Source organism: Epinephelus moara, chromosome 21, assembly GCF_006386435.1.
Source record: "Epinephelus moara isolate mb chromosome 21, YSFRI_EMoa_1.0, whole genome shotgun sequence".
Taxonomy (NCBI): domain Eukaryota; kingdom Metazoa; phylum Chordata; class Actinopteri; order Perciformes; family Serranidae; genus Epinephelus; species Epinephelus moara.
The window spans coordinates 1,923,114-1,946,043 of record NC_065526.1 but is presented as its reverse complement, the minus strand read 5'-3'; the positions used below and the strand labels follow the sequence as shown (position 1 = coordinate 1,946,043).

At 40.2% G+C, this 22,930-nt stretch overlaps 3 protein-coding genes across 3 annotated transcripts in view; 1 reads left to right on the top strand and 2 right to left on the bottom strand.

Annotated features, from left to right (window-relative positions):
• Window positions 1-1,838: 1,838 nt before the first annotated feature.
• LOC126382577 (zinc finger protein 648-like) lies at window positions 1,839-11,268 on the bottom strand. Its single transcript, XM_050032522.1, has 3 exons — window positions 10,161-11,268; window positions 7,803-7,863; window positions 1,839-4,313 (listed from the first exon to the last, which is right to left on the bottom strand). The coding sequence occupies exons 1-3, from the start codon at window positions 10,527-10,529 to the stop codon at window positions 3,403-3,405; spliced, it is 1,341 nt and encodes a 446-aa protein (XP_049888479.1). The 5' UTR covers window positions 10,530-11,268; the 3' UTR covers window positions 1,839-3,402.
• A 5,242-nt stretch (window positions 11,269-16,510) lies between these two features.
• Window positions 16,511-21,367, bottom strand: si:dkey-7l6.3 (zinc finger protein 467). Its single transcript, XM_050032523.1, has 4 exons — window positions 20,872-21,367; window positions 19,305-19,417; window positions 18,835-18,958; window positions 16,511-17,772 (listed from the first exon to the last, which is right to left on the bottom strand). Exons 1-4 carry the CDS (start codon window positions 21,140-21,142, stop codon window positions 16,973-16,975), a joined length of 1,308 nt encoding a protein of 435 aa, XP_049888480.1. The 5' UTR covers window positions 21,143-21,367; the 3' UTR covers window positions 16,511-16,972.
• Window positions 21,368-22,202: 835 nt separating this feature from the next.
• Window positions 22,203-22,930, top strand: part of LOC126382582 (dynein axonemal assembly factor 11-like) — a 7,906-nt gene continuing 7,178 nt past the window's right edge. Inside the window, exon 1 of the mRNA XM_050032527.1 lies at window positions 22,203-22,247. Within this exon, the coding sequence (XP_049888484.1) occupies window positions 22,238-22,247 (10 nt within the window). The 5' untranslated portion in view covers window positions 22,203-22,237. The remainder of the gene's footprint in view (window positions 22,248-22,930) is intronic.

Sequence of the window (22,930 nt, the reverse complement as noted above, 5' to 3'; positions counted from 1 at the left end):
ACCAGAAAATCATATGACATTTGGCATTTTGTGTCTTTGTAGTCGCTTTGTTTATCTTTGTAGTTGTTCTGTTTTTCTTTGTGTTGTTTTGCATCTCTTTAAAGTCTTTTGTGTCTCTTTGTATTTTCTATTTTTGCATCTCTTTGTTGTCACTTTGTTTCTCTTTGCAGTTGTTTTGTGTCTGTGTTCCTTTGTGTCTCTTTGTTGTCGTTTTGCATATTTTATATCCTTTTGCATCTCTTCAGTATCCTCTTGTCTCTCTTTTGTATTTTTTTTTGCATCTCTCTGTAGTCATTTGCCTCTTTGTAATTGTTTTGTGTCTTTGTAGTTGTTTTGTTTGTCTTTGTTGTTGTTTTGTGTGTCTTTGTAGTGGTTTTGCATCTCTTTGTCTTCATTTGCATCTTTGTTATCCTTTTGTGTCTCCTTGTAGTTTTGTGTGACTTTGTGTTTGCTTTTTGTGTCTCTGTGTTGTAGTTCTGCGTCTCTTTAAAGTATTTTTGTGTCTTTGTATTTTTTGTGTCTCTGCAGTCATTGGCGTCTTTGTAATCGTTTTGTCTTTGTTGTCGCTTGTGTCTCTTTGTTGTCGTTTTGCATATTTTGTATCCTTTTGCATCTCTTCAGTATCCTCTTGTGTCTCTTTTGTAGTTGTTTTGCATCTCTTCCAATTCTTTATTCTGTAGTCATTTGCCTCTTTGTAATCGTTTTGTGTCTTTGTAGCCGCTTTGTTTGTCTTTGTTGTTGTTTTGTGTGTCTTTGTAGTGGTTTTGCATCTCTTTAGCTTCATTTGCATCTTTGTTATCCTTTTGTGTCTCCTTGTAGTTTTGTGTCTCTTTGTTGTAGTTTTGCGTCTCTTTAAAGTCGTTTTGTGTCCTTGTATTTTTTGTGTCTCTTTGCAGTCATTGGTGTCTTTGTAATCGTTGTGTCTTTGTAGTCGCTTGTTTCTCTCTGCCTTCGTGTTAGTTTGGCGTCTCTTTGTAAACATTTTTTATCCCTTTATAGGCTAGTTGTTTTGTTTCTTTGTATTTTCTTTTTTGCGCCACTTTGTAGTTGTTTGTGTCTTTGTAGTCCTTTGGTGTCTCTTTGTAGTCACTTTGTTTCTCTCTGCAATTGTTTTTTGTGTCTTTGTTGTCAACTTGCATGTCTTTAAAATCTCTTTTTTGCATCTCTTTGTGGTAATTTGCCTCTTTGTCATGGTTTTGTGTCTCTTTGTTGTAGTTTTGCGTCTCTTTAAAGTCGTTTTGTGTCCTTGTATTTTTTGTGTCTCTTTGCAGTCATTGGTGTCTTTGTAATCATTGTGTCTTTGTAGTCGCTTGTTTCTCTCTGCCTTCGTGTTAGTTTGGCGTCTCTTTGTAAACATTTTTATCCCTTTATAGTTGTTTTGTTTCTTTGTATTTTCTTTTTTGCGCCACTTTGTAGTTGTTTGTGTCTTTGTAGTCCTTTGGTGTCTCTTTGTAGTCACTTTGTTTCTCTCTGCAATTGTTTTTTGTGTCTTTGTTGTCAACTTGCATGTCTTTAAAATCTCTTTTTTGCATCTCTTTGTGGTAATTTGCCTCTTTGTCATGGTTTTGTGTCTCTTTGTTGTAGTTTTGCGTCTCTTTAAAGTCGTTTTGTGTCCTTGTATTTTTTGTGTCTCTTTGCAGTCATTGGTGTCTTTGTAATCGTTGTGTCTTTGTAGTCGCTTATTTCTCTCTGCCTTCGTGTTAGTTTGGCGTCTCTTTTATTTCTCTCTGCCTTCGTGTTAGTTTGGCGTCTCTTTGTAAACATTTTTTATCCCTTTATAGGCTAGTTGTTTTGTTTCTTTGTATTTTCTTTTTTGCGCCACTTTGTAGTTGTTTGTGTCTTTGTAGTCCTTTTGTGTCTCTTTGTAGTCACTTTGTTTCTCTCTGCAATTGTTTTGTGTGTCTTTGTTGTCAACTTGCATGTCTTTAAAATCTCTTTTTTGCGTCTCTTTGTGGTAATTTGCCTCTTTGTCATGGTTTTGTGTGTCTTTGTGGCTGCTTTGTTTCTCTTTGCAGTTGTGTCTCTGTGTGTTTGTTTTGCATCTCTTCAAAGTCTTGTTTTTTTTTTTCATCTCTCTGGAGTCATTTGCCTCTTTGTTATCATTTTGTATCTCTTTGTAGTTGTTTTGTGTGTCCTTGTGGCTGTGTTGCGTTTCTGTGTGGGAATTTTATTTGTCATTATTGACTTTCCAACAGTAAATATTAACAGGCAGTTAGAGGCCCTCTAAACCTTTGGCCCCTGTGCCCGAGTCCAGTAAGCCAGGTAATTAATTAATCCATGATCCGACCCCTGGAAACAAGTTAGGTTTGTCCCAGCTGGACACACAGCCAACTGGTCTTTAAACTGGTTCGCAAATAAACTAAACATGAATGCACATGTGACACTAGTTTGTCTAATCAATGTGACCATTGTTGTCTTTCATCCTTCCATACGATGACAATCATGCTGTACGACCAGAGATGGAAAACAAATTGAAAGTTAAGTTTCACATTTAAGTTTCTTTAAAACAACAGTCTTTTATATGTTGTTATACACGGCTCCTGTTTGTTTCAGGGTTAACAGGATAAATATCTTGTTATATGTTTAAAAAAAAACTTTTTGATTTCTCTTTTGCAAGAACACACATCATTAAGATAAAGTTACTGCTACAGCTGATCTTGACTTCAGTGCTAATCATTGACGGCTACAGTTTCACAAATGACCTTAAATACCCTAAATTCCTTGTGTGACAAATCTGTCTTGATAAAAGGAAATAACTGATACAAAACACTTTTAAAGTTTGTTTTATTAACAAAGAATGACACAAACCTTATAAGACGGTGCTTTTGCTTTTTACACAACTATTAACCCTTTGTACCTGTACACTGTTACACCTGTAGACTTTATAACAGCAGAGACTGAGCTCAGTAAAGTTCCATTCCAAAATCAGGCACCTTTCATTTTTAGATTCTCCAATCTGCCAATTATATCCTCGATTAATTATTTGGTCTTTTCAGCATTAAAAATTGAAAAATTTCTTTAAGCCCAATGTGACGTCCTCAAATGTCATTTTAACTGAGCGACACCTACAGATATTCAGTGTACTATAAAGCTAACAAAAGAAAGTCAAACTTGAGAAGCAACAAACATCAAATGTTCAAATGCTTTAAAAATAACTTCAGTTAACAAAATAGTTGATTTGTTTTTTGTCAGCTGTTTAATAGACTAATTATTGCAGCTCAAAGTTAAACTCATTCTTTAAAAGAACATACTTTAAATCATCTAAAACCTTGAAACTCAATGTGTCTTTTGCACATTTGTAAAACTTATTATTTGTGAGTGTTAAATAACATTTCTTCCTTTTAAAACTGTGTATTTACAGAACAGAACATTTTGGAATGAGACCTGCACACATTCATTCACTCAGACGTTGGGATGGCATTTCTTCATGTGTAACTTGAGACTGTATTTGACGATGAAGCTCCTGGAGCAGAGCGTGCAGGCGTACGGCCGCTCTCCGGAGTGAACGCTCAGATGCGACTTTAGATGAGCCGACTGGGTGAACTTCTTGCCGCACTGGCTGCAGCTGAACGGCCTCTCGCCTGTGTGAATCCGCATGTGAACGTCCAGGTTCTGAGACGTGGCGTATGTCTTAGAGCAGATGGCGCATGCAAAGCGCTTCCCTCGGGCGCTCAGCTGCCCATGACTGAGCTGAGGTCGCCCCGACTGGTCCCTGTAGAGGCCGTAGTTCATCATGTCGGCATCGTCGTACTCAAATGCAGAGTTGCTGCTTTCAGAAAGCTGGCAGTCTGTGGAGGTCGAGCCTGTGACGCTGATCATCTTAAGCCCGAAAGCATCACTGTCCAGGTTTTCGTTTTGGTGAAACTGAGCATAACTCATCTGACTTTTCGACTGTTTGGTCCACGTCAGGCTGAGATCTAGTTCTGCTCTGTTTGTGGGGGACTCCATCAGAGCGCTGTTACCAAAATACGTTTGTCTGTTAGCACTCGGAGGGACCAGTGAGGACTCCTGGTGGACCAGCTGGACGTCCGCGTCCATCTGTGCAGAGTAGGAACAAACTGAGTCGCCAGCCTCCATCTCATCACCGCCAAGCTGGGTGGAGCAGCCCGGCTCGCTGCGAGGAGAGTCCAGAGTGTAGACGGTGACGCTCTTCTTCTGTGCCCCTGTGGTTTTCAGTGTAATTGGCTCAGAGGACGACCTCCTGTTGGCCTCCTCACCTGCCGGCCAGTGTCTCTTCGTACTCCGGCTGATGGGAGTCGAGGTGGCGGCCTCCCTGGCTGCAGCCGTCCCTCCATCAGCAGGTGCTGTGTTACCTGGAAGAAAAAACAAAATACAAAACCAAGCTGAAAACTGTGTTTCCAGTACGTTACATCCTGCTCACCTAGTTTTCACTTCACGTTTCGGATCTCGAAAATCAAACCAGATATTTATCACAGCAAAGAACTGGCAGTGTTTGGATGATCAAGTAACTCAACAAATATGGACTAACTTAACAAAGACAGATTGTGTTGAAAACAGGTTTTTCCTGTTCATGTAATCTAAACTAGTTTTTTTAATGAATGTTAACATTCACACACTGAGTTGAGCCACTGGTGCTGCAGTTTGTACGTGGCTGAAGTGTAATATGAAGGTGCAAATCTACTGCTATGTATTTACAGTTCATTTATATATGTTGTCTTTGTTTAATTATTATGGGCCTTTTTGTGTCTTTAATAAAGTCATAATTATTATGGTTATTATTATTATTGTTAATTCAACCTTTGATTCAAATACAGGACATTAATGCATGGCTGATCTGAAACAACACGTACTCTCACCGTTACAGGAAGCCAAACACTAACCACACATGTACAAAAAAGCCTCAGAGTATCTTTACTTTAGTCAGGTATGGTGTTTTCAGTGTACAGCGAAGAGCACACACTGTAACAAAACAAGATAATTATTCTTTAAATTCTTCTCAGTTGCAGACATGTTCCAACGCTGGTGTCCTGAGAGATTCACTGTCTTGGGTTTTATTTATTTTTTTCAGTTATTATCAGTCTCTAATTATTTTTGTGTCTTCCTGCCTCTCATTTCCTAGATCAGGGTTTTTTTTTTAGTCTAGAGGTTCTCTAAATATTTGGTAAATGTGATTTGTTTTCAGATTCTTAGAGCATTGTGCATCTTGAATTGATAACGAACACTTTTAAATTGTCGAACATATTTATTCTTTAAATGAAAAATGCATTAAAAAAAGCACTGCATTAAAAATACAGCGGGCTGCTGTGTTGTTGGACTGCAACTAACGATTATTTTCATTGTCAACTAATTATTTTTTTCGATTAGTCGACTAATCATTTTATCGAAAAATGTCGGTCTGTCTCTCCCAAACCCCAAAATGATGTCATCTAATGTCTTGTGTCATACTCACGGCAAAGGGTTTTAGTTCACCGTCATGGGAGAGTGTGTAAAGCTGCCACTATTTGAACGTAAGAAGCTGCAATAAGAGTGTTTTGGGGTGCTTTTATATGAAAAATGGCTCAAACCAATTTTAATAGTCGAATAGTCATCTATTTGTCAACTAATCGTTGCAGCCCTACTGTGTTGATGGAGGTTTGTTCCCACAGTTCAACTTGAGTAAACAGGTCAATGAGTTTTAAGGTTTATCTGACAAAGAAAACTGCACAGAGGTAAATGATAATATGAGACAGGACTTTACAACAGTAAATAAGAGGTGTTTTCACAAGTTAACACAACCATTTTATCCTCTGTCTTAATTGTGAGGTAAAAGTAGACAGTGATAGAAAGTGCAAAGTCATCAAACAGGTAGGGCTGTAGTCAACCAAAGAAAATCTTTGTCAACTAAAGTCGCACATAATCTTCAACTAATCGATTAGTCGTGGGGAAAAAAAATATCTGCAAGTTATTTTTACTTGTGCGGTGGTGTGTCTGTGTCACTCTGCAGTTACACCTCCAAAACACTAGTCAGCGTTGGAGGACTGTGTTAAGTACAGTCCAAACTTTAGTTATAATTAATTAATTGATTCAAAACACACATTAAACACACATTAAACATGTCTGAATAGAGACAATTTCAAACACAAGTACGCAAATACATTAAACATGTCTGAATAGAGACAATTTCAAACACAAGTACGCAAATCAGCTTCACTATAACTCACAGCATTCACAGACAAACACTTGTCTTTATCTGGACACATTTTCCCCACAAATACAACATGCTAACGTTATTAGCACAAGCCTATGGCATTTTACATTTTATACATTAGCCTAGCAGCTAGCAGAGATTTCCTCTGCTCATATGAAGCCAGGATAAATCACACACAAGACTTAAAATGCTATTTTAGTGGAGGCTTTATTGTCTTCACAATTTATTGTTTCTTATCTGTGAAATACAAGTAAATACAAGCTTCGTTTCCACTGAGGGAAATGGTGTTGGTACACACAGACAGGAGGTCTGACACTGAGCGTGAGGGTGGGCGAGTTCAACTTTCTGTCACTAACGGGGGTGTTTTGAAAACACCCCATTTTCACAGGTAACTTAGCCTGTCCCCCCGCCACAGGAAATAATGGATTAATCCTGGAAAGCTCTTGATGTAGCACTTTTCTCCTTATGAAAGTAACACAGCGATTATTTGACCAATGAGAATTTGGTCGGATGAGAGCATAGCGACCAAATAATCGACTAGGAGACTACAGCCCTACAAACAGGAACGTGCACCCCGCTTTGGTCCCGACTGAGAGGCTAAAAAACTCTGTCTTGTTTACACCAGCTGGTTCGGTTGTTATTTTTATCTGTGGTTACAGAGTGCCCCAGGAATGAGTCCTCGAACCTGGAAATGAGTTAGCATTTTAGCACTCCCAGTTCCCTCCTCTAACAGTCAGTGGGTTTTTGGTTAGATGTCTAAAATAAGGTCTGTGGCTATTTGCACCTTTTGTTCTACAACATGAAATGTGTCAGTAATAGAGGTGTGCCATGTCATCTCGTTCTTGATAATACCGGTATAATTTTTAATATATTATGAAAAATTCATATCGTGATAGTCACAATATCTCAACTTGTTGACGTATTGATGTCATACTGTTAGCTTTTTACTTGTGCCGATTGCATTTACACTTCAGAAATCATGAAAGTGGTGTTCACCTGTGAAGCTTATCTTGCTAAACAAATGTGTAAGTATCACACGTTTATTTTCTGCAATAATCCAAAAGCCAACAGAAAAATCCCATTGTGGTTGTTTGAGAAGGGAAGCAGAGTGACGCTAACTTCTGCATGGGCTTACAGAAAAACATCATCCCTGGAGCACTCTATTGAGCACCAGAAATATGGGTCAGAAGGGGCCTGTCACATCTGTTAGGCTCAGTGGGCCATTATCAGGCCATGAAAAGGCTGTTTACCTTTACTGTTAGGCAGGACCTCACATGGCCGTTATATCTGTGATGGCAGCAAAGGAAGAAGTCAGGTGACGTAGTATAAAGAGTGACAAAGTCCTCATCAGATGGGTGGGAAAGCAGGGTGGTGGATGGTTCAAACAAACACAGAACTTTCGCCCAGGAGAGCGGGGTAAGCAGCGTGCCACACCTACTATTAGGTTCACAGCCCATTAAATGGCTGTTTGCATATCCAACGTCAGGAAATGGTCGCAGTTTCGTGAGCTTTCACTTTCTTCAGGTTGATGCAAAAACTATGTGGTTACAATAAGAAAGACATATCATGGTACGTCAGTCTAAACAACCGTCTCTGTTAAAAATAAGTCAGTGTTGACTTTTCGTTTGACACGGGACACGTCAGCAGCACTCACCGTCCTCAAAGGCGTCGCTACTGTCCGAGTCTTCATCTTTGATCAACACCACGTCTGGAAGCTGGAAAAGATTTAATATAAGAATTAATACAGTCGTACAGCCACAAGAGCAATAAAACAAATGTTCGATAAATATAAAAATAAATTATTAACATCAACAAACAACAATTAAACAAACAACCAGGCAAGTGATGCATTTAAACATGAAATATGGATTTTCTATCTGTGAAACTGAGATAAAGTCGATAACATGCAAACTAATCAAGATACAGTGTCCCTTCTGTCCTGACTGGCTGACTCATCTTTAAGGTTAATTAAAGTTTTAATGAGAACATAATTAAAAAAGGAAATCAGTGATGGTTGTATCACTGGATTAAGTTCCAACAGTTGCTCAAGACGAAGCTACGGCCGAGTGATTCACTACAACTGTTCAAATGTTAACAAGACTTGTGAGTGACTGACTGAGATTACCTTTCACACCTTTGTTTTTGTCTGGAAACTTGAGAGCAGTTTATGTTTTAATCCCGTTATCTCAAAATCTCCATGTAATTATCACATTATCTAAAAAAAAAAATAGCCTTTGGGTTTTTAAGATAACAATATAATTAACATGTTATCACAAAAATACGCCTTTCAGCCCAAGGTAATAAGACTGAGATAAAAAATAAATAATGGTTATCTTGAGATAAGTGCTCAACATGCACAGAGCAGGCGCAGCACCGATAAGGAGATGATTAACGTCTGATCGAGAGATTATATGGGATTAAATATAATTGCAACCTCGCCTGCTGTCAGTGTACACAGTGTTTGATATACAGTATATCCTTAAGGCCCAATGGCACGTTATGAAAGGATGCAGTGGACTGTATCTACTTGAAAATCAAATATTATCATTAAGGCAGAAGTGACATGTATGGTGGCCATTAAGTCCAAAAATACTTCTTTTTTTTTTAGAATCGTGAGAGGACAATTTGTAACCTGAGAGAGGACACAAGGTCTAATATTGTGAGAGTAAATTATAATTAGATGCAAACAGCCGCTATATAATGGAGAGAACTCTAATCCAGAGCTCCAAAAGTGCATAAGGTGATATTTTTTTATCTTGTGCTTTGTTTACCTTGTTTGCTTGCATTTTTTTTTTTTTTACTATTTTCTCTCATTTTCTAAACTAATTATGAAAACAATCGACAGATTAATGATGAGAATAATCATTATTTGCAACCCCAAATCAGTTTACAATGATGCCAAACAGAGAACGGCTTAAAAACACTCGATTAAAGATTAATAAATGATCAAAATAGCAATTAATAATTAATTTTCTACGAAGCTGAGAAAGGCAGTGCTTGCATTTTTATATGGCCTTATCTTGAGTTAATTATCAGGTTATCTGGAGATAACAAAGCTTGTTTTCTCCAGATAAGGAAACAATTCACTGCAGATGTGGAGATAAAGGCATTAAAAATAAAAAGCGCTGTTGGCTCCTGTAATTTGCCTTTATTACCCTGCATCTCAATAAGGGACTGTTCTTTACTTATCAGAGGTTGGGGGTGTGATTCCTTGTCGTTAATCTTTATTTTGGAACTGTCCAAAGCTACAAATATTTCTGCATGAGCCTCCCTGAGTGACTGGGGGAAAATATATGACCTTCCCACCATCATAAATCAGTCTTAGGCTTTTGAAATTTACCCTTTGACGTTTGAAAGTTAAAAGTTGAAAATGAAAGCCTCAGTTTTTCACTCTTAACATGTATGCTGGTTAGTTTATGGGAAAAAAAAGCTTTATTTTTGACAAATGTAAAGTATGTGTATAGTTACGTGATTTTGATTCAGTACCATTATTCTAAGCTCTGATTTTTTTATTTAAATTTTTTATTTTTTCTGACTGAAGCTTTCATCGCACATCATGTTTCCAAGAACTGTTAGAAATGTGAAAATCCAATGATATTTTCTGTTTTTACAGTTTCCTGCTATGACAAATGGTGTAATTTTGGCTTTTTTAAATTTTAAACCTGCCCATATTCTTTGAAAAATCCATGACAAAATAAACACAACATATAACCATTTAAAGTTGTAAGCCCCTCCCCTCAGCCAAAATAAAAAACTTAAATCCCTCCTATTGCTTAGAAATGATTTGACATGACCTCCATAAAGTAACGAACAGCCCCTAACTGTTATTATTATTTATTGTGACATTTGTCCAGAGTCTATGGATGCTTGTTGCTTATCAACGTGCACTGTCCCTAAAAATGAACATAACTTGATGATCGACTAGTCGACTAGCTGTTTCATCACTATGGTAACCGTAATGAGGTCAAACTGTTTACTGAGACAAAGATGAAACGAGGCTGGCTGTGTTTACCTCCTCCCGCGCCACCACGGCACCTCCTCCATCTCCTCCGGGAGCAGCGGCGGTGGCTCCTCCATCACCGTCCCGGTGCTGCTGCTGCTGCTGCTGCTGTGTTTCCGCCTGCTGTGCGCCCTCCGCGGCCGGCGCGAACTCCAGTGCCGCCGCGTTCCCCCCGCCGCTCCCCCGGACCACAATGGACTCGATGAGGTGCAGCTTCTTCTTCAGGTCCTCGTTCTCCTTGTGGCTCCGGGTGATCTCCATCTGCAGCACCGCGTAACCTTCGTCCACCACCTCGCAGATCTCCGCCACCGCCGCCTTGGTCAGCGCGCCCATGATGATACAGAGCTGCTCGTGAAGAGCTTTGCTGGTTAAAACGGCCATCCCGCCGCTCGAGAGGAAACCACAGCGGGCTGAGACACCTCCTAACGGGAGTCACGGAGCTCCGACGGGCTCGGAAACACGCGTCGATGTCGGTAACGGAGCCGCTGACTGAACCTGTTTGGATTTCAACCTGCCCGTCGCTCATCACAAAGACGAGATATGTTTTTCTACTTCCTTCCGACTTGCACTTCCGGAATGACACTGATGACTTCAAAATAAGAGAGTCTTGTTATTGTTGTGATGAACGGTTGTAAATTTGTTTCTCTTCAACACGCAACGTTCATTATTTCAGAAAGAAGTCGTATCAATTCCATATGTGGTAGCTTAATGGAACAACTGTTAAAAACCTTGACTAGAAAAAGATTTGGAACTTACCTGCTAGATATATGATAAATAATAAAGTAAAAGAAGTATCTTTTAAACTAATTCACAGATTTTACCCATCTGAATTTCTTTTTACAACGATTCAAAAAAGATACAGGCCTAGGTGTCAACTGCTCTTTCTGTGAAGGAGACTCTGAAGATGTTTTTCATTTATTTTGGTCTTGCCCTTTGGCTTCATTGACTATCCATCTGTGAAAAAAAATCTTATTATACTATTAGCCAAATGGCATATCCACAAATGTCGATACACTAATCAAAAAACCCCTCCTTTCCATCTTTGAAAATGAGGTCAAACAATATATTAAAACTATTAGACATTCCACTTATATGAAAGCCATGAAGACTTTGGATTTATGTGCTCTTTTTGATGTATTTGTGTAATATGACATTCTGAAATGTTGCCTCTGAATGTATGTGACCCTCTGGCGGTTGTCATTGCACTTTTGTATTTCTTAATAAAGATTTTTTTTAAAAACTAATTAACTGTTGTTGACAGGAAGAGGGACATAAACACTACAGAACTTAATGGGTAAATAAAAAATAGATCAGGTAGATGATACAAATAGGTTGATACAAATAAATCCAATAACAAATAGGTAGGTAGAAAAATGAATGAGGAAAATTATAAATAATATGATGGAGTGACCATGACCTTTAACCACCAAAATCAAATCAGTTCATTGTTCATCATCAGTGGATGTTTGTGCCAAATTTGAAGAAATTTTACTCAAGGTGTTATTGTTGAGATATCACGTCCACGATAATGACACTGACCATGTCACAGTGACCTTGACTTTTGATCACCAAAATCTAATCAGTTCGTCAGTGAGTACAAGTTGATGTTTGTGCCAAATTTGAAGAAATCCCCACAAGGCGTTTTTGACATATCATGTTCACAAAAATGAGACAGATGAGGTCACAGTGACCTTGACCTTTGACAACCACAATCTAAAAAGTTTATTGTTGAGTTCAAGTGGATGTTTGTGCCAAATCTGAAGAAATTGCCACAAGGCGTTTTTGACATATTGTGTTCATGAGAATGGGACGGACAGGGTCACAGAGACGTTGACGTTTGACCACCACAATCTAAAGAGTTCATCACTGCGACCAAGTGAACATTTGTGCCGAATTTGAAGAAATCACCACAAGGTGTTTTTTGACATAAAGGCCTCACAAGAAGGGGACAAACGAGGTCACAGAGATGTTTACGTGTGACCTCCAAAATCTAAAGAGTTCATCGTTGAGTCCAAGTGAACGTTTGTGCCAAATTTGAAGAAATCACAAGGCGTTTTTAACATATAGCCTTCACAAGAAGGGCACAGACAAGGTCACAGACAAGGTCACAGGTGACCTTTGACCACTAAACTTTAATCAGTTCATCATTGAGTCCAGTTGAACGTTTGTGCCAAATTTCAGGAAATCCCCTCAAGGTGCTTTTGAGATATCACATTCCCAAGAGTGAGACAGGTGAGGTCACAGTGACCTTGACCTGTGATCTTTGACCATCACAATTTAATCAGTTCATTGTTAAGTCCAAGTAGACATTTGTGCCAAATTTAAAGAAATCTCCTTAAGGTGCTTTTGAGATACCACGTTCACAAGAGTGAGACAGATGAGGTCACAGTGACCTTGACCTTTGCCCTTTGACCATCACAATCTAATAATTTCATTGTTGACTCCAAATGGACGTTTGTGCCAAATTTGAATAAATTCCATCACAGTGTTCTTGAGATATTGCATTCAGGAGAATGGGACGGACAACCCTAAAACATAATGCCTCCTGTCACGGCAATCACCGACACAGAGGCTGAAAAATGCTTAATAAGAAGTAAAAAATAGAGCTTAAAAAGTAGAAACAAAATAGAATAAATAGGTAGATAAAAATTAAGACAGTAAATACAAGAATAAAAAATTGATTCATAGGACAAATAAATACATACATATTAAAAGCTAGAATTAATTTGTAGACAGAATAAATGGGTGTGTTAAACAAGAAATGGTTCGATAAAAATATAATACTAATAGGAAGATTTAAAAAAAGGACGGGTAGGTAAATCAACAAAAAGGTAAACAAATCAATAAGTAAATAAAGTGATAAACATCTTATTTGTTTTCCATTTTGTTTACATTCCTTCCACCATCTGCAGATCTGTCTGCCAATCTGGGGACTTGTCCTTCAAGTAGTGCCGGAACTTATTATCACTGACATCACCAGTAAATCTGTGCATCACTTTAACAAACTGATCAATTAATGTTTTTGTCCATAAGTTGACAGGAAATAATGACAAAATGTCCAAAACCCAAAGATATTAATTTTACATGAGACAAAGAAAAGCACCAAATCCTCACATTCGATTTACAGATTATTAAAATGGTTGACAGTTAATTTGCTGTCAATCAAATGATGATTTATTGTTTCACTGCTCAGTAAGAAAGGAAATTAGCACATCAGCAGCTCCATGACATAATTGCGACTCCATCTGCTGATGAAGATAATATGAAACGGTCCAAAAATGTCCCTTGTGCTGACATTGTTTCATTAACTACTGTTTCCACGCTGTGTGAAGCGCCCAGTTGAGCCTCCTGTCATTCAGTGTGAGTGGATTTGTTTGAAAGCAGTGGAACCAGTGAGAGTCCAGTCAGCTGGTGCTTCTATTGTGTGAAAGGCATTTGTTTGTGATTCTATTGAACATTGTGTGTTGGGATAGAGAACAGTCCAACACAGTCAGCCCGGGCGTATAAAACATCACGTCACTGGTCAGTTGGTAGATGCTTCTTTTTCTCACTGTGCCATGTAGGCAGCTCAGTGAGGCTGTAAATGATAAAGGACTTTTGAGGCCCTGAGCGTGTATTTTCATATATATTTAATTAAGTCACAAAATATGACTACTCTGAACCAATTATTTTCATCAGTTTCCCCTAAATTTGGTTGTTAAAGAGTTGTGACCGAGACATGTCATGAGTACGGGAGCCGCAAACAGCTGTGCTTGCATTTTGTTTCTTAAATACCGTTATGTAGAGATCAAGTTAATTATTTCGTCATCTCGAGATAACAGAGCTAGTTTTCACATAATAATAGATTATTTTCCTCAAGGAAACAAAGATTTCTCTAAATAATGAGATAATTTATCGCAAGAAAACGACTTGTTTTCTCCATCGTAGTATAATTACATAGAACATGAGAATGAGTGCTTGGATCATTTGATCACACCTGATTTCAGCCTTGACCATCACTGTCATAGCTGAACAGCTGTCAAGGCACAAAGGTGGAGCTCAGTTTGCTGCAGCTGCATCATTAGAGCAGACAGTTTAGTTTCAGATGAGAAGCTGACCAGCTCCCTTCTCTCTGCCTCCGCCAGCCAGCAGCTGCTCAAATAAAGCCTGTGAATTTGCAGCCGGGCCGGTTGCCTCCTTTAATGACGAGGACTGATCTGAATTATATCTCTAAACAAAAGACAAAATGCAGTTTCTGCCTGTGTGAGACCTTCACTGAAGTAGAGTCTGATGCATTGGATCGATAGTGGGTACTCCTTGATCTGACATTTTCCATTATCTTGAGATAACAAAACTTGTTTACTCGAGATAATGAAATAATTAACTTGTGATCTTGTGATAACGGCATTAAGAAAACAGCTGCATGCACAGCTGTCCATGGCCTCCGTAAGGACTCTGTTGAAAAAAACATATACAACGAAGACGCAGTTTCTGCTTGATCTCAACATGTTTGACAGATTTGTATGAGATTGGCCAACATATACGCCGACACTGTTATCTGCAGTTCATTCATATATAACCCCGGGAATTACCGACTTGTGGTTGTATCCTCCACAGTCGAGTCACAGTTACAGTTACATCCATGCCTGTCCAGATTCAGCTGTAACCGTGAAAGTTGACAATGCTTCAAATAGGCTAGTACGGATGTTGCAGCAAAGCTACATATTCTTTAACATGGATGCTTCTTCACATCTTCCACCCGACAGCACAGAAGATGTATACAATCAGCACAGTTTCAAGATGGACACCAACATCAGTGTCACTGATTCAGCATCTGACCTTGTCCGTCTCATTCTTGTGAAGGCGGTATCTTACAGTAAGAACGCCTGGAGGGAATTTCTTCAAATTTGGCACAAACATCCACTCAGACTCAACAATGAACTGATTACAGGGTTCGTACGGTCATGAAAAACCTGGAAAAGTCATGGAATTTTAAAATGCAATTTCCAGGCCCTGGAAAAGTCTTGGAAATATATCTAAAGTTTCATCAATTGATCCAAACAAAATCGATGTGTCGTAATAAAATGTAAATTGCCACGGACCGTCATGATATTTTGGTGGTGTGAAAAGTTTATTCAGTCTGGCTCAGTCTGTGTTACTGGGCATACTGCGTGCACGCGCCTAGGAACTGCAGGCACGTCCACTAGCCTGGAGTTGCTTCTGCTAGCAAACGGACGATGCCGACAAAATGCCAGGGACGTGCAGCTTCAATAATACATGGCTTTTTAAGAATAAATACCAATTATGGCTGGCAAAAGACACTGACCCAAGACGTGCTAAATGCAAACTGTGCTTTAAAACATTTGACATTTTGAATATGGGCAAGGCAGTGCTCGTTAGCCACTTGAAGGGGAAAAAGCACGAGACTGTAGCCGCAGTTGCTAGCAGCGCAATACCCATAGGTGAGTTTATGAACGCTGATGCTGTGAGGACATCCAGCAACACTACTACAGTTTCCACAGCAACAAAGCAGACAACTTTGGACGTTTCTGCAAAAAATGAAGTCCTCAAAGCGGAAATACTGTGGGCAGTTAGCACTGGCATTCCTACCCCAATGCACTATTTCTCTTTCTTTATTTCTGACAGAAAATGTGATGACATTTTTATCTTTTGAGACATTGACAAAAATATTAAACCGTTGGAATTAAAATATGAGAAAATGTATCTAAGTGTACCTGTCTGGTGTTTTTTTGTTTCAGAGAGGCACCATACATTTCAGATGTAAACCTAATTGTACTTAGTGTTACGACAATTAGTTTTCGATGGTCCCATTGAGATAAAACAATTTCTTTTGGTCATGGAAATTCAGTAAAAGGTTTTGGAGAAGTCAAGGAAAATCATTGGTGAAAAAGTGTAAGAACCCTGTGATTAGAATTTGGTGGTCAAAGGTCAAGGTCACTGTGACCTCACAAAGCACGTTTTTGGCCATAACTCAAGACTTCGAACATTAATTATGACCAAATTTCACACAAATGTCTAAAAGGATAAAATGATGAAGTGATGACATATTATATCCAAAAGGTCAAAGGTCAGCTTCACTGTGACATCGTAATGTTCTGCAAAAAACTTGTCTGGCCATTACTGAACGTCATACCTCAGGAGCAGAGGGGGAGACATTTGGTCAGATACCGACTTGGTGACAGTGACCTTGACACTGTGCTGACTGTTCAGATCTTCTGTGCTTGACTAGTTGTTTTTTTTGTTTTTAACACAGTGGTATCGGATTGGTACTCAGTATTGGCTTATAAGCAAGGCAGCGTAATCAGGAATGGTACTGGAACATCTCTAAAAACACACACTGAAGAAACCAAACCATTCATCCAAGATTGCACACTTTTAATTCCAGATATACACCAACTAATAAACATTCACATGCTTCTTACAGGTGTTGGCTCTCTACAGGAATCATCTTCACCACACAGTCATTCCTCTAACCTAGAGTACTGAAGTGGACCCCAAACGGCCCACGTTCTTTTTGAGGTAAGAATTGATCTGGATCAGCTCATAGTCCCATTTAGCTTTGTATCAGCGTTCTACCAAGGCAGTTCAGATGGTTAAAAATATGTAAGGCCTGATAAACTTTAAACAGTCGCATCTATGGATCAGTTTTTCAAAAGCACCCATTCTTCTAAAACTTCTTTAAAAGGCCTTCAACTTAAAAAAAGATGTATTAAAGTTACAAGTTCATCAACAGTATCAGCAGTCAGCAGGTTGTGGTCTGTCACAGTTTGGAGCTCAGTACCATGAGTGCATATATTTCAGCTGGTCACAGCGCAGTGTTTGTGTTAAACAGGAGCAGCGCTCTGCTCAGCCGGATGGTGTTTCTGCTGATGGATCCGCAGGTTCTGCTTCCCGGCAAATCTCTTCCCGCAGTGCTCGCAGGCGAACGGCCGCTCTCCAGTGTGAACGCTCTGGTGCGTCTTCAGGTGTCCCGATTGCGTAAAGCGCTTCCCGCACTGAGCACAACTGTATGGCCGCTCGCCTGTGTGAACGCGCACGTGTGTCTCCAGGCTGCGGGATGATGTGAAGCATTTTCCGCAGTAGCTGCAGACAAAGCGCCTGTCCCTGCAGTACCTGTTCAGGTCCAACGGGTCCAGTCTGGATCCGCCAAGACCCAGAGCTAAGGGGAAACCGGCAACATTCAGGTCTGACACTTTGTCCAGCAGTGTCGGCCGCTGAGGGACGGGCACCATGCTCGGCAGGCCCTGATTAGTCCACGAGGAGCACAGGTCCAGGTCTGTGTCGTAGGGGAGGGAGCTGATCAGAGACACACCCCGCTTCAGCTCAGAGGTCCCGGGCAGAGAGGTGGGACTTTCTCTGGACCCGAGAAGGAACGGCTTCCTCGTCTGGACCACAGACGGAGCTTCACAGTCCGACTCGGAGGCCAAGTCAAACACCACATCTGAAGAGCTCTCAGCGCCCCCTGCAGGGCCTGGAGACCCTGGCGCACTGTGGGATTCGTGATGCTCCAATGGTCCGTTACTGTTCTGATCCCACAGCCTCATGTCTGCCGCTGGGGTGGACATCATCATCCCAGAGGGTCCTTCATCACTGTCCTCTCTCTCCGACGGCTGCACCTCCGTTCCTTCAGACACACAACAAACAGTGTGAAACACAGAAGCAGTGATTTCAAGGCCATTTTGCATTTAACGCCTCAAAGACGAAAGACCAGTGCGACAACGACTTCTGTCAAAGTGTCTATTTTTACATAAAACCTCAGTTTGCACTAAATAAAGAAACGATGGCTGCAGTTTGTCTCGTGCATTTAATGTCAAAATGTCAGCCGTGTATTATCCACTGACACATGAATAAAAGTTGTGCTGTGAGCTAATGTTCTCAATCTCAACCCGAGCCTGGGTTCAGGCCAAAAATGAGCACTGACTGGCTGCGTCAGGTAGGTCTGTGGAATTTAAAAATATATATATTTAAAATATGTATATANTCATAAGGACAGAGGGATGTCGTATGCTGTAAAGCCCTGTGAGGCAAATTGTGATTTGTGATATTGGGCTTTATAAATAAAATTGATTGATTGATATAAAAAATATTAAGAAGTGCAGGCAGGGAGAGAAGAGAGGGAGCAGCCAGGTTCTGTGCCGGGCTCTCTGGTGGGGAAATACAGTGTGGAGACTCTGTGATCCACTGAGCTGGTACATTTTCCGCTTAAGATGTGCTTGACTTGTGCCGCCACACAGCTGGTGCTTCCTGGGTGTTAGAAGCCAACTAGTGCTTTTTGGGGGAGTCAGGCTGAGCCTCAGTATTTCATGTGATGATCTCGGACGGGCCAGGTTCCAGCTTCAACTCACACGGGTCAGTTCAGTTTGGGAACACACTGAGAACTCTAGAGTGAGCATGTTGCTGCAAGATGTGATGTAAGTATGCAAGTACAGTTTGACTAGGGGATTATTATAGAGATGACAAACTGTCACTGTCTTGGGTGTTTGAACAAAGCTGACATGGTGACCGTGTGGCATCAGAGTCTGTTGATATAAAAGCTGCATCAAACCTGCTTTCATCTTCTCTCCTTTGTGATCATGTGTGATTTTATTTTGTAGCTGTGTTCATGACTGCTGTCACAGGGAGTCTGGCAGGAAATTAAGCATTACTTCCTGGATTAATGTTAGAGTCGGTGCGTTTCCTCTCTCACCGTCCTCATTGAGAAGCAGCTCGTCTGTGGGGTCGTTGCAGTCCGCCTCCTCTTTTGCGGCTTCCTCTTTTATCAAAACAACATCCTGATCGTTCGTCTCCTCTGCAGCTCCTGTCGCTGAATCCTGAGAGCAGAAAACAACAGAATAAACAACTGACACTTAATTTACTGGGAGACTTATTTTAACTTTGTTTATGATCACAGGTGTGCTACACCAGATCGTCACACCACAATTACTATTCATTTTTAACCACAATGTCACATACAGTGTGACATTTGTGCACTAAGCTCCACCAAAAGCAACACAGTTACTAAAGGCAGCAGAGGTGATGCATTTAAACAACCCAGTAAGAAAGCTGGCAGATAATACTGTATGTTTATACGACTGCTGTATGATTTATGTCAATAGTTGTCTTTCCTGGGTCTTAAGCTACAGTAAGATGGAAACAACGTCGTCTCTGTCCTCTCACCTCTTTGGCTGCAGGGGTCAGCTCTGTCGTCACCTCCAACGCAGTGACCCTTCCACTTCTTTTGAGATTTGCTTTCGGCTGTTTGGGCCCCGCTGCAGCTGGTAAGGCACGTTCTCAGTAAAAAAAAACAAAAAGACAGTTACCCTACTGGCTCCTCATTTGGGGTGAAGGAGACCACCAGGGCTCTTTGAAGGGGTGTCACGTGGGGAGGCAGACAACTGTAATCGAGGTTTCATTGTACTCTACTGCTGTGTTTAAATAACTGTTCTTACTTACAAACAGTAAGTACAATATATGAGTAATAACTGTGTATGAGTAATGTGTAACTGAGTTATTTGACTCGAAAAAAGGTGGGAAATGCCAAGAACTTGGTTCAGTAAGCTAACAATTTTAAAGCTGTTTTACTTCCTGTGACGTCACGTGCTTTTTGTGAATATTCTAGATCAAGTCTTCAGTTCGGCATATATACATGTAAGGTTTAAAGTTTCATGTCAGTAAAATGTAAAGTTGTAATCTGTCTATAACAAAACAGTGGGAGTCAAGGGTAGAAATGGCTAAAAATGGACAGAAAAAAAATACAAAATTTGAAGTTTCTTTGCAAATAACAAGGAAGTGTTTTAAGTATGGTGTGCAGCGCTCTCCAGGCAGAACAACAGCAGTTGTGTAAAAAAGAAAGACGGGGATGCCAAGAACTTGGTTCAGTAAACTAACAATTTTAAAGTTGTGTTACTTTCTGTGGCGTCACGTGCTCTTAATAATGTGTCTCGATGTCTTTTCTGAATATGCTAGATTAAGTTTTCAATTCGGCTTATATACATGTGAGGTTAAAAGTTTTTTTAATCAGTAAAATAGAAAGTTTGCTCTCTGCTTGCTGACTGTGAACGTTAACTGCGACTAGCTTTTTGTAACCTGCCTCTGACAAGAGAGTGGGAGTCAACGGTCGAAAGAGCTCAATATTTTATCTGTCTTTTTTGCAGAAAATGATATAGTTTCCTTGCAACTAACAAGGAAGCGTTTTAAGAACAGTTTTTCAATAGAGTTTGGTGTGCAGCGCTCTCTATGCGGAATAACAACAGGTCAAAGGCAGACGTGTAAAAAGAGGAAAGGCCAAGAACTTGGTTCAGTAAACTAACAATTTTAAAGTTGTTTTACTTTTTGAGACGTCACATGCTCTTAATAATGTGTTTCAATGCTTTTTGTGAATATTCTAGGTCAAGTCTTTAATTCGGCATACATACATAGAGGGGTAAAAGTTTAATATCAATGACAGGGCAAGTTTTATTTGACATCACTCTCTGCTTTCTGGCTGTGGACGTTAACTGCGAATGACTGTTTGTACCTGCCTGTAAGCACACAGTGGGAGTTAATGGTTAAAAAGGGCTAAAACAATAAACTGAGTGCAGTTTGGAGTTTGGTGTGTGACGCTCTCCATGCGGAACACAACAGTGATCGGAGCCTTGAGTCCATTCATTGCAGCACACATCCTGCCTCCATCATCGGTGTCATGAACACGGTAATAACGGGCATTTGCATGTCGGCTCTGTCTGGAAAAGGCCCCGAAACTCACCGAGAGTGAAACCCATAAACCCCCCGCCGGCCGCCTCCATCCTGCCGTCATCCAGCATCGCGACGTTCCCCCGCTGTCCCCGGGCGATGATGGTCTCGATGAGCTCCAGCCTCCTCCTGAGCGCCTCGTTCTCCTTGTGGCTCCGGCTGATCTCCAGCTGCAGCACCGCGTAGCTGTCATCCACCAGCTCGCAGATCTCCGACACGGCCGCTTTGGTCAGTGCCTCCATGATGGACGTCAACTGAGAATGAAACGCCTTGTAACTCGTCATGTTGCGCGGACGTGAAACGACAACAACCGCCGAAACGTTAATTAAACCAACATTAGGAAACACACGGTGCGTTCAGGGGAGGAGGAGAACGTCCGGTGAGCTCCTGGCGGTGGGCTGGTTCTTCTTGTGGCCGAGCAGTGAGTGACCGGCTCGGGGGAACGGATGGATGCTGCGGTTAATCGTTGTTGTTTGTTGATGGTCGGTTCTCTCCTCCTCAGCGTGTCGTTGAACAACTTCCGTAATGCCACTTTCAAAATAAAAGCTCGGAGTGGATGACGGGGTGCTGCCTTCGAGTGCGCCTTGTAAACTCTAACTTCCCCACCCAAGTCTTTTTTTAATAATAAAAAGCAACACCACAAAACCACCACAAGACCCTCCCATAATAGGGCCTATTTTCAGCCCATTTACTACCCACATGCAAATGTTGGCAATTATTTTCCATTTGATTGTTAAGTTCCCCCGCTCATGGAAAACCTGGAAGAGTCATGGAATTTCCCATTACATTTTCTAGGCCTGGAAAAGTTCATGACATTAGTAAAACAAAATATGAAAAGTTTTGGAAAAGTCATGGAAGTTTTAATGTTTTTGAACATCTTAAACCCATACTGGATCAGTATAGATCAGTGGTGTAAAATAAGAACAAAACATACACTGTACTGAACCAGCTATTATGGGACTTTATTTTTTACTTTTATTTAACTAAATTTTAGAAGGAAATATTGTATTTTTTTTTTACAACATATATCCACTCAGTTAAGTTGAATAGAACTCTATCTATCTATCTATCTATCTATCTATCTATCTATCTATCTATCTATCTACCTATCTATCTATAACTACACTAAATGCTCCCTAGAAGTTAATACATCAGTATCAACATTAATCATACATTATATATAATAATTCTGTGGGAAGTTTGCATTTTCCTCTACAAATTATTGTTTCTCTAAAAGCAATCAAATTCAAATATTAGTGTCAGTCTCTAAAATAACTGGACCTCCTCAATTACCAAATTTGTAGTTGTAGTATTTCCCACAGTACGCGAATGCAGCATGAGATCGGTTGCTACAGCAACGGCAGACAACAGAGAGGACGATGGTTTACAGTAAGTTAAATAAAGACATCAAACAGCCCAAAATAACTCCTGATAAAACTGTACAACAGTTCTCTGCATTTTTACTGCTGTTAATCATCGTTATTTGTAAATGACACGTTTTACTTTTTATTTTTAACGACACATACGTTCTTTAATTTACCTTATTAGATATATTTTGCTAACTTAGTTTCACCGTAACGGTCACGATGGTAATGCGCTAGCTTTTGAAATTACGTCATTGGTAAACCATGTTTTTTAGTAAAAGTAGGTCTGGTTAGTAGTTATACCATTATCACAGGTGGCTTTTACGTCTATCACTGGCTAACCTAGTCTAGCTAACCTAGTCTAGCTAACCGAGGAGCTAGCCACTGTTATCATAACACTTCCTTAGCATGCTGACGTCACAAAGCTAACACTTACTGCTAATCTTACTATATAATGATGAAAACTCTGTGTGTCTGTTCCATGTTTTTCTCCTCACTGACTTGGTCAATCCATGTGAAATGTGGCACAGTGGTACAGGGTCATGGGAGGATGCCAATGAAGCAATATTACATCAATTGGCCAAAGGGGGGCGCTATAGCAACCAACTGAAATGTCAAACTTTGAATGGGCATATCTCATGTCCCGTATGTCGTAGAGACATGAAACTTTGCACAGAGATGCCTCTCCTCATGAGGAACACATTTGCC

Bases quoted from the DNA above. Each gene is read 5' to 3' on its own strand.
- si:dkey-7l6.3 (XM_050032523.1), bottom strand. From the start codon at position 21,142: ATGACGAGTTACAAGGCGTTTCATTCTCAGTTGACGTCCATCATGGAG. The intron at 19,418-20,871 runs GTGAGTTTCGGG...TTTTTTACTGAG, and splicing joins GTTTATGGGTTTCACTCTCG to AACGTGCCTTACCAGCTGCA. The intron at 17,773-18,834 runs GTGAGAGAGGAA...GTGTGTCTGAAG, and splicing joins GCTGCTTCTCAATGAGGACG to GAACGGAGGTGCAGCCGTCG.
- LOC126382577 (XM_050032522.1), bottom strand. From the start codon at position 10,529: ATGGCCGTTTTAACCAGCAAAGCTCTTCACGAGCAGCTCTGTATCATC. The intron at 7,864-10,160 runs GTAAACACAGCC...AATCTTTTCCAG, and splicing joins CCGTGGTGGCGCGGGAGGAG to CTTCCAGACGTGGTGTTGAT. The intron at 4,314-7,802 runs GTGAGTGCTGCT...TTTTTCTTCCAG, and splicing joins TAGCGACGCCTTTGAGGACG to GTAACACAGCACCTGCTGAT.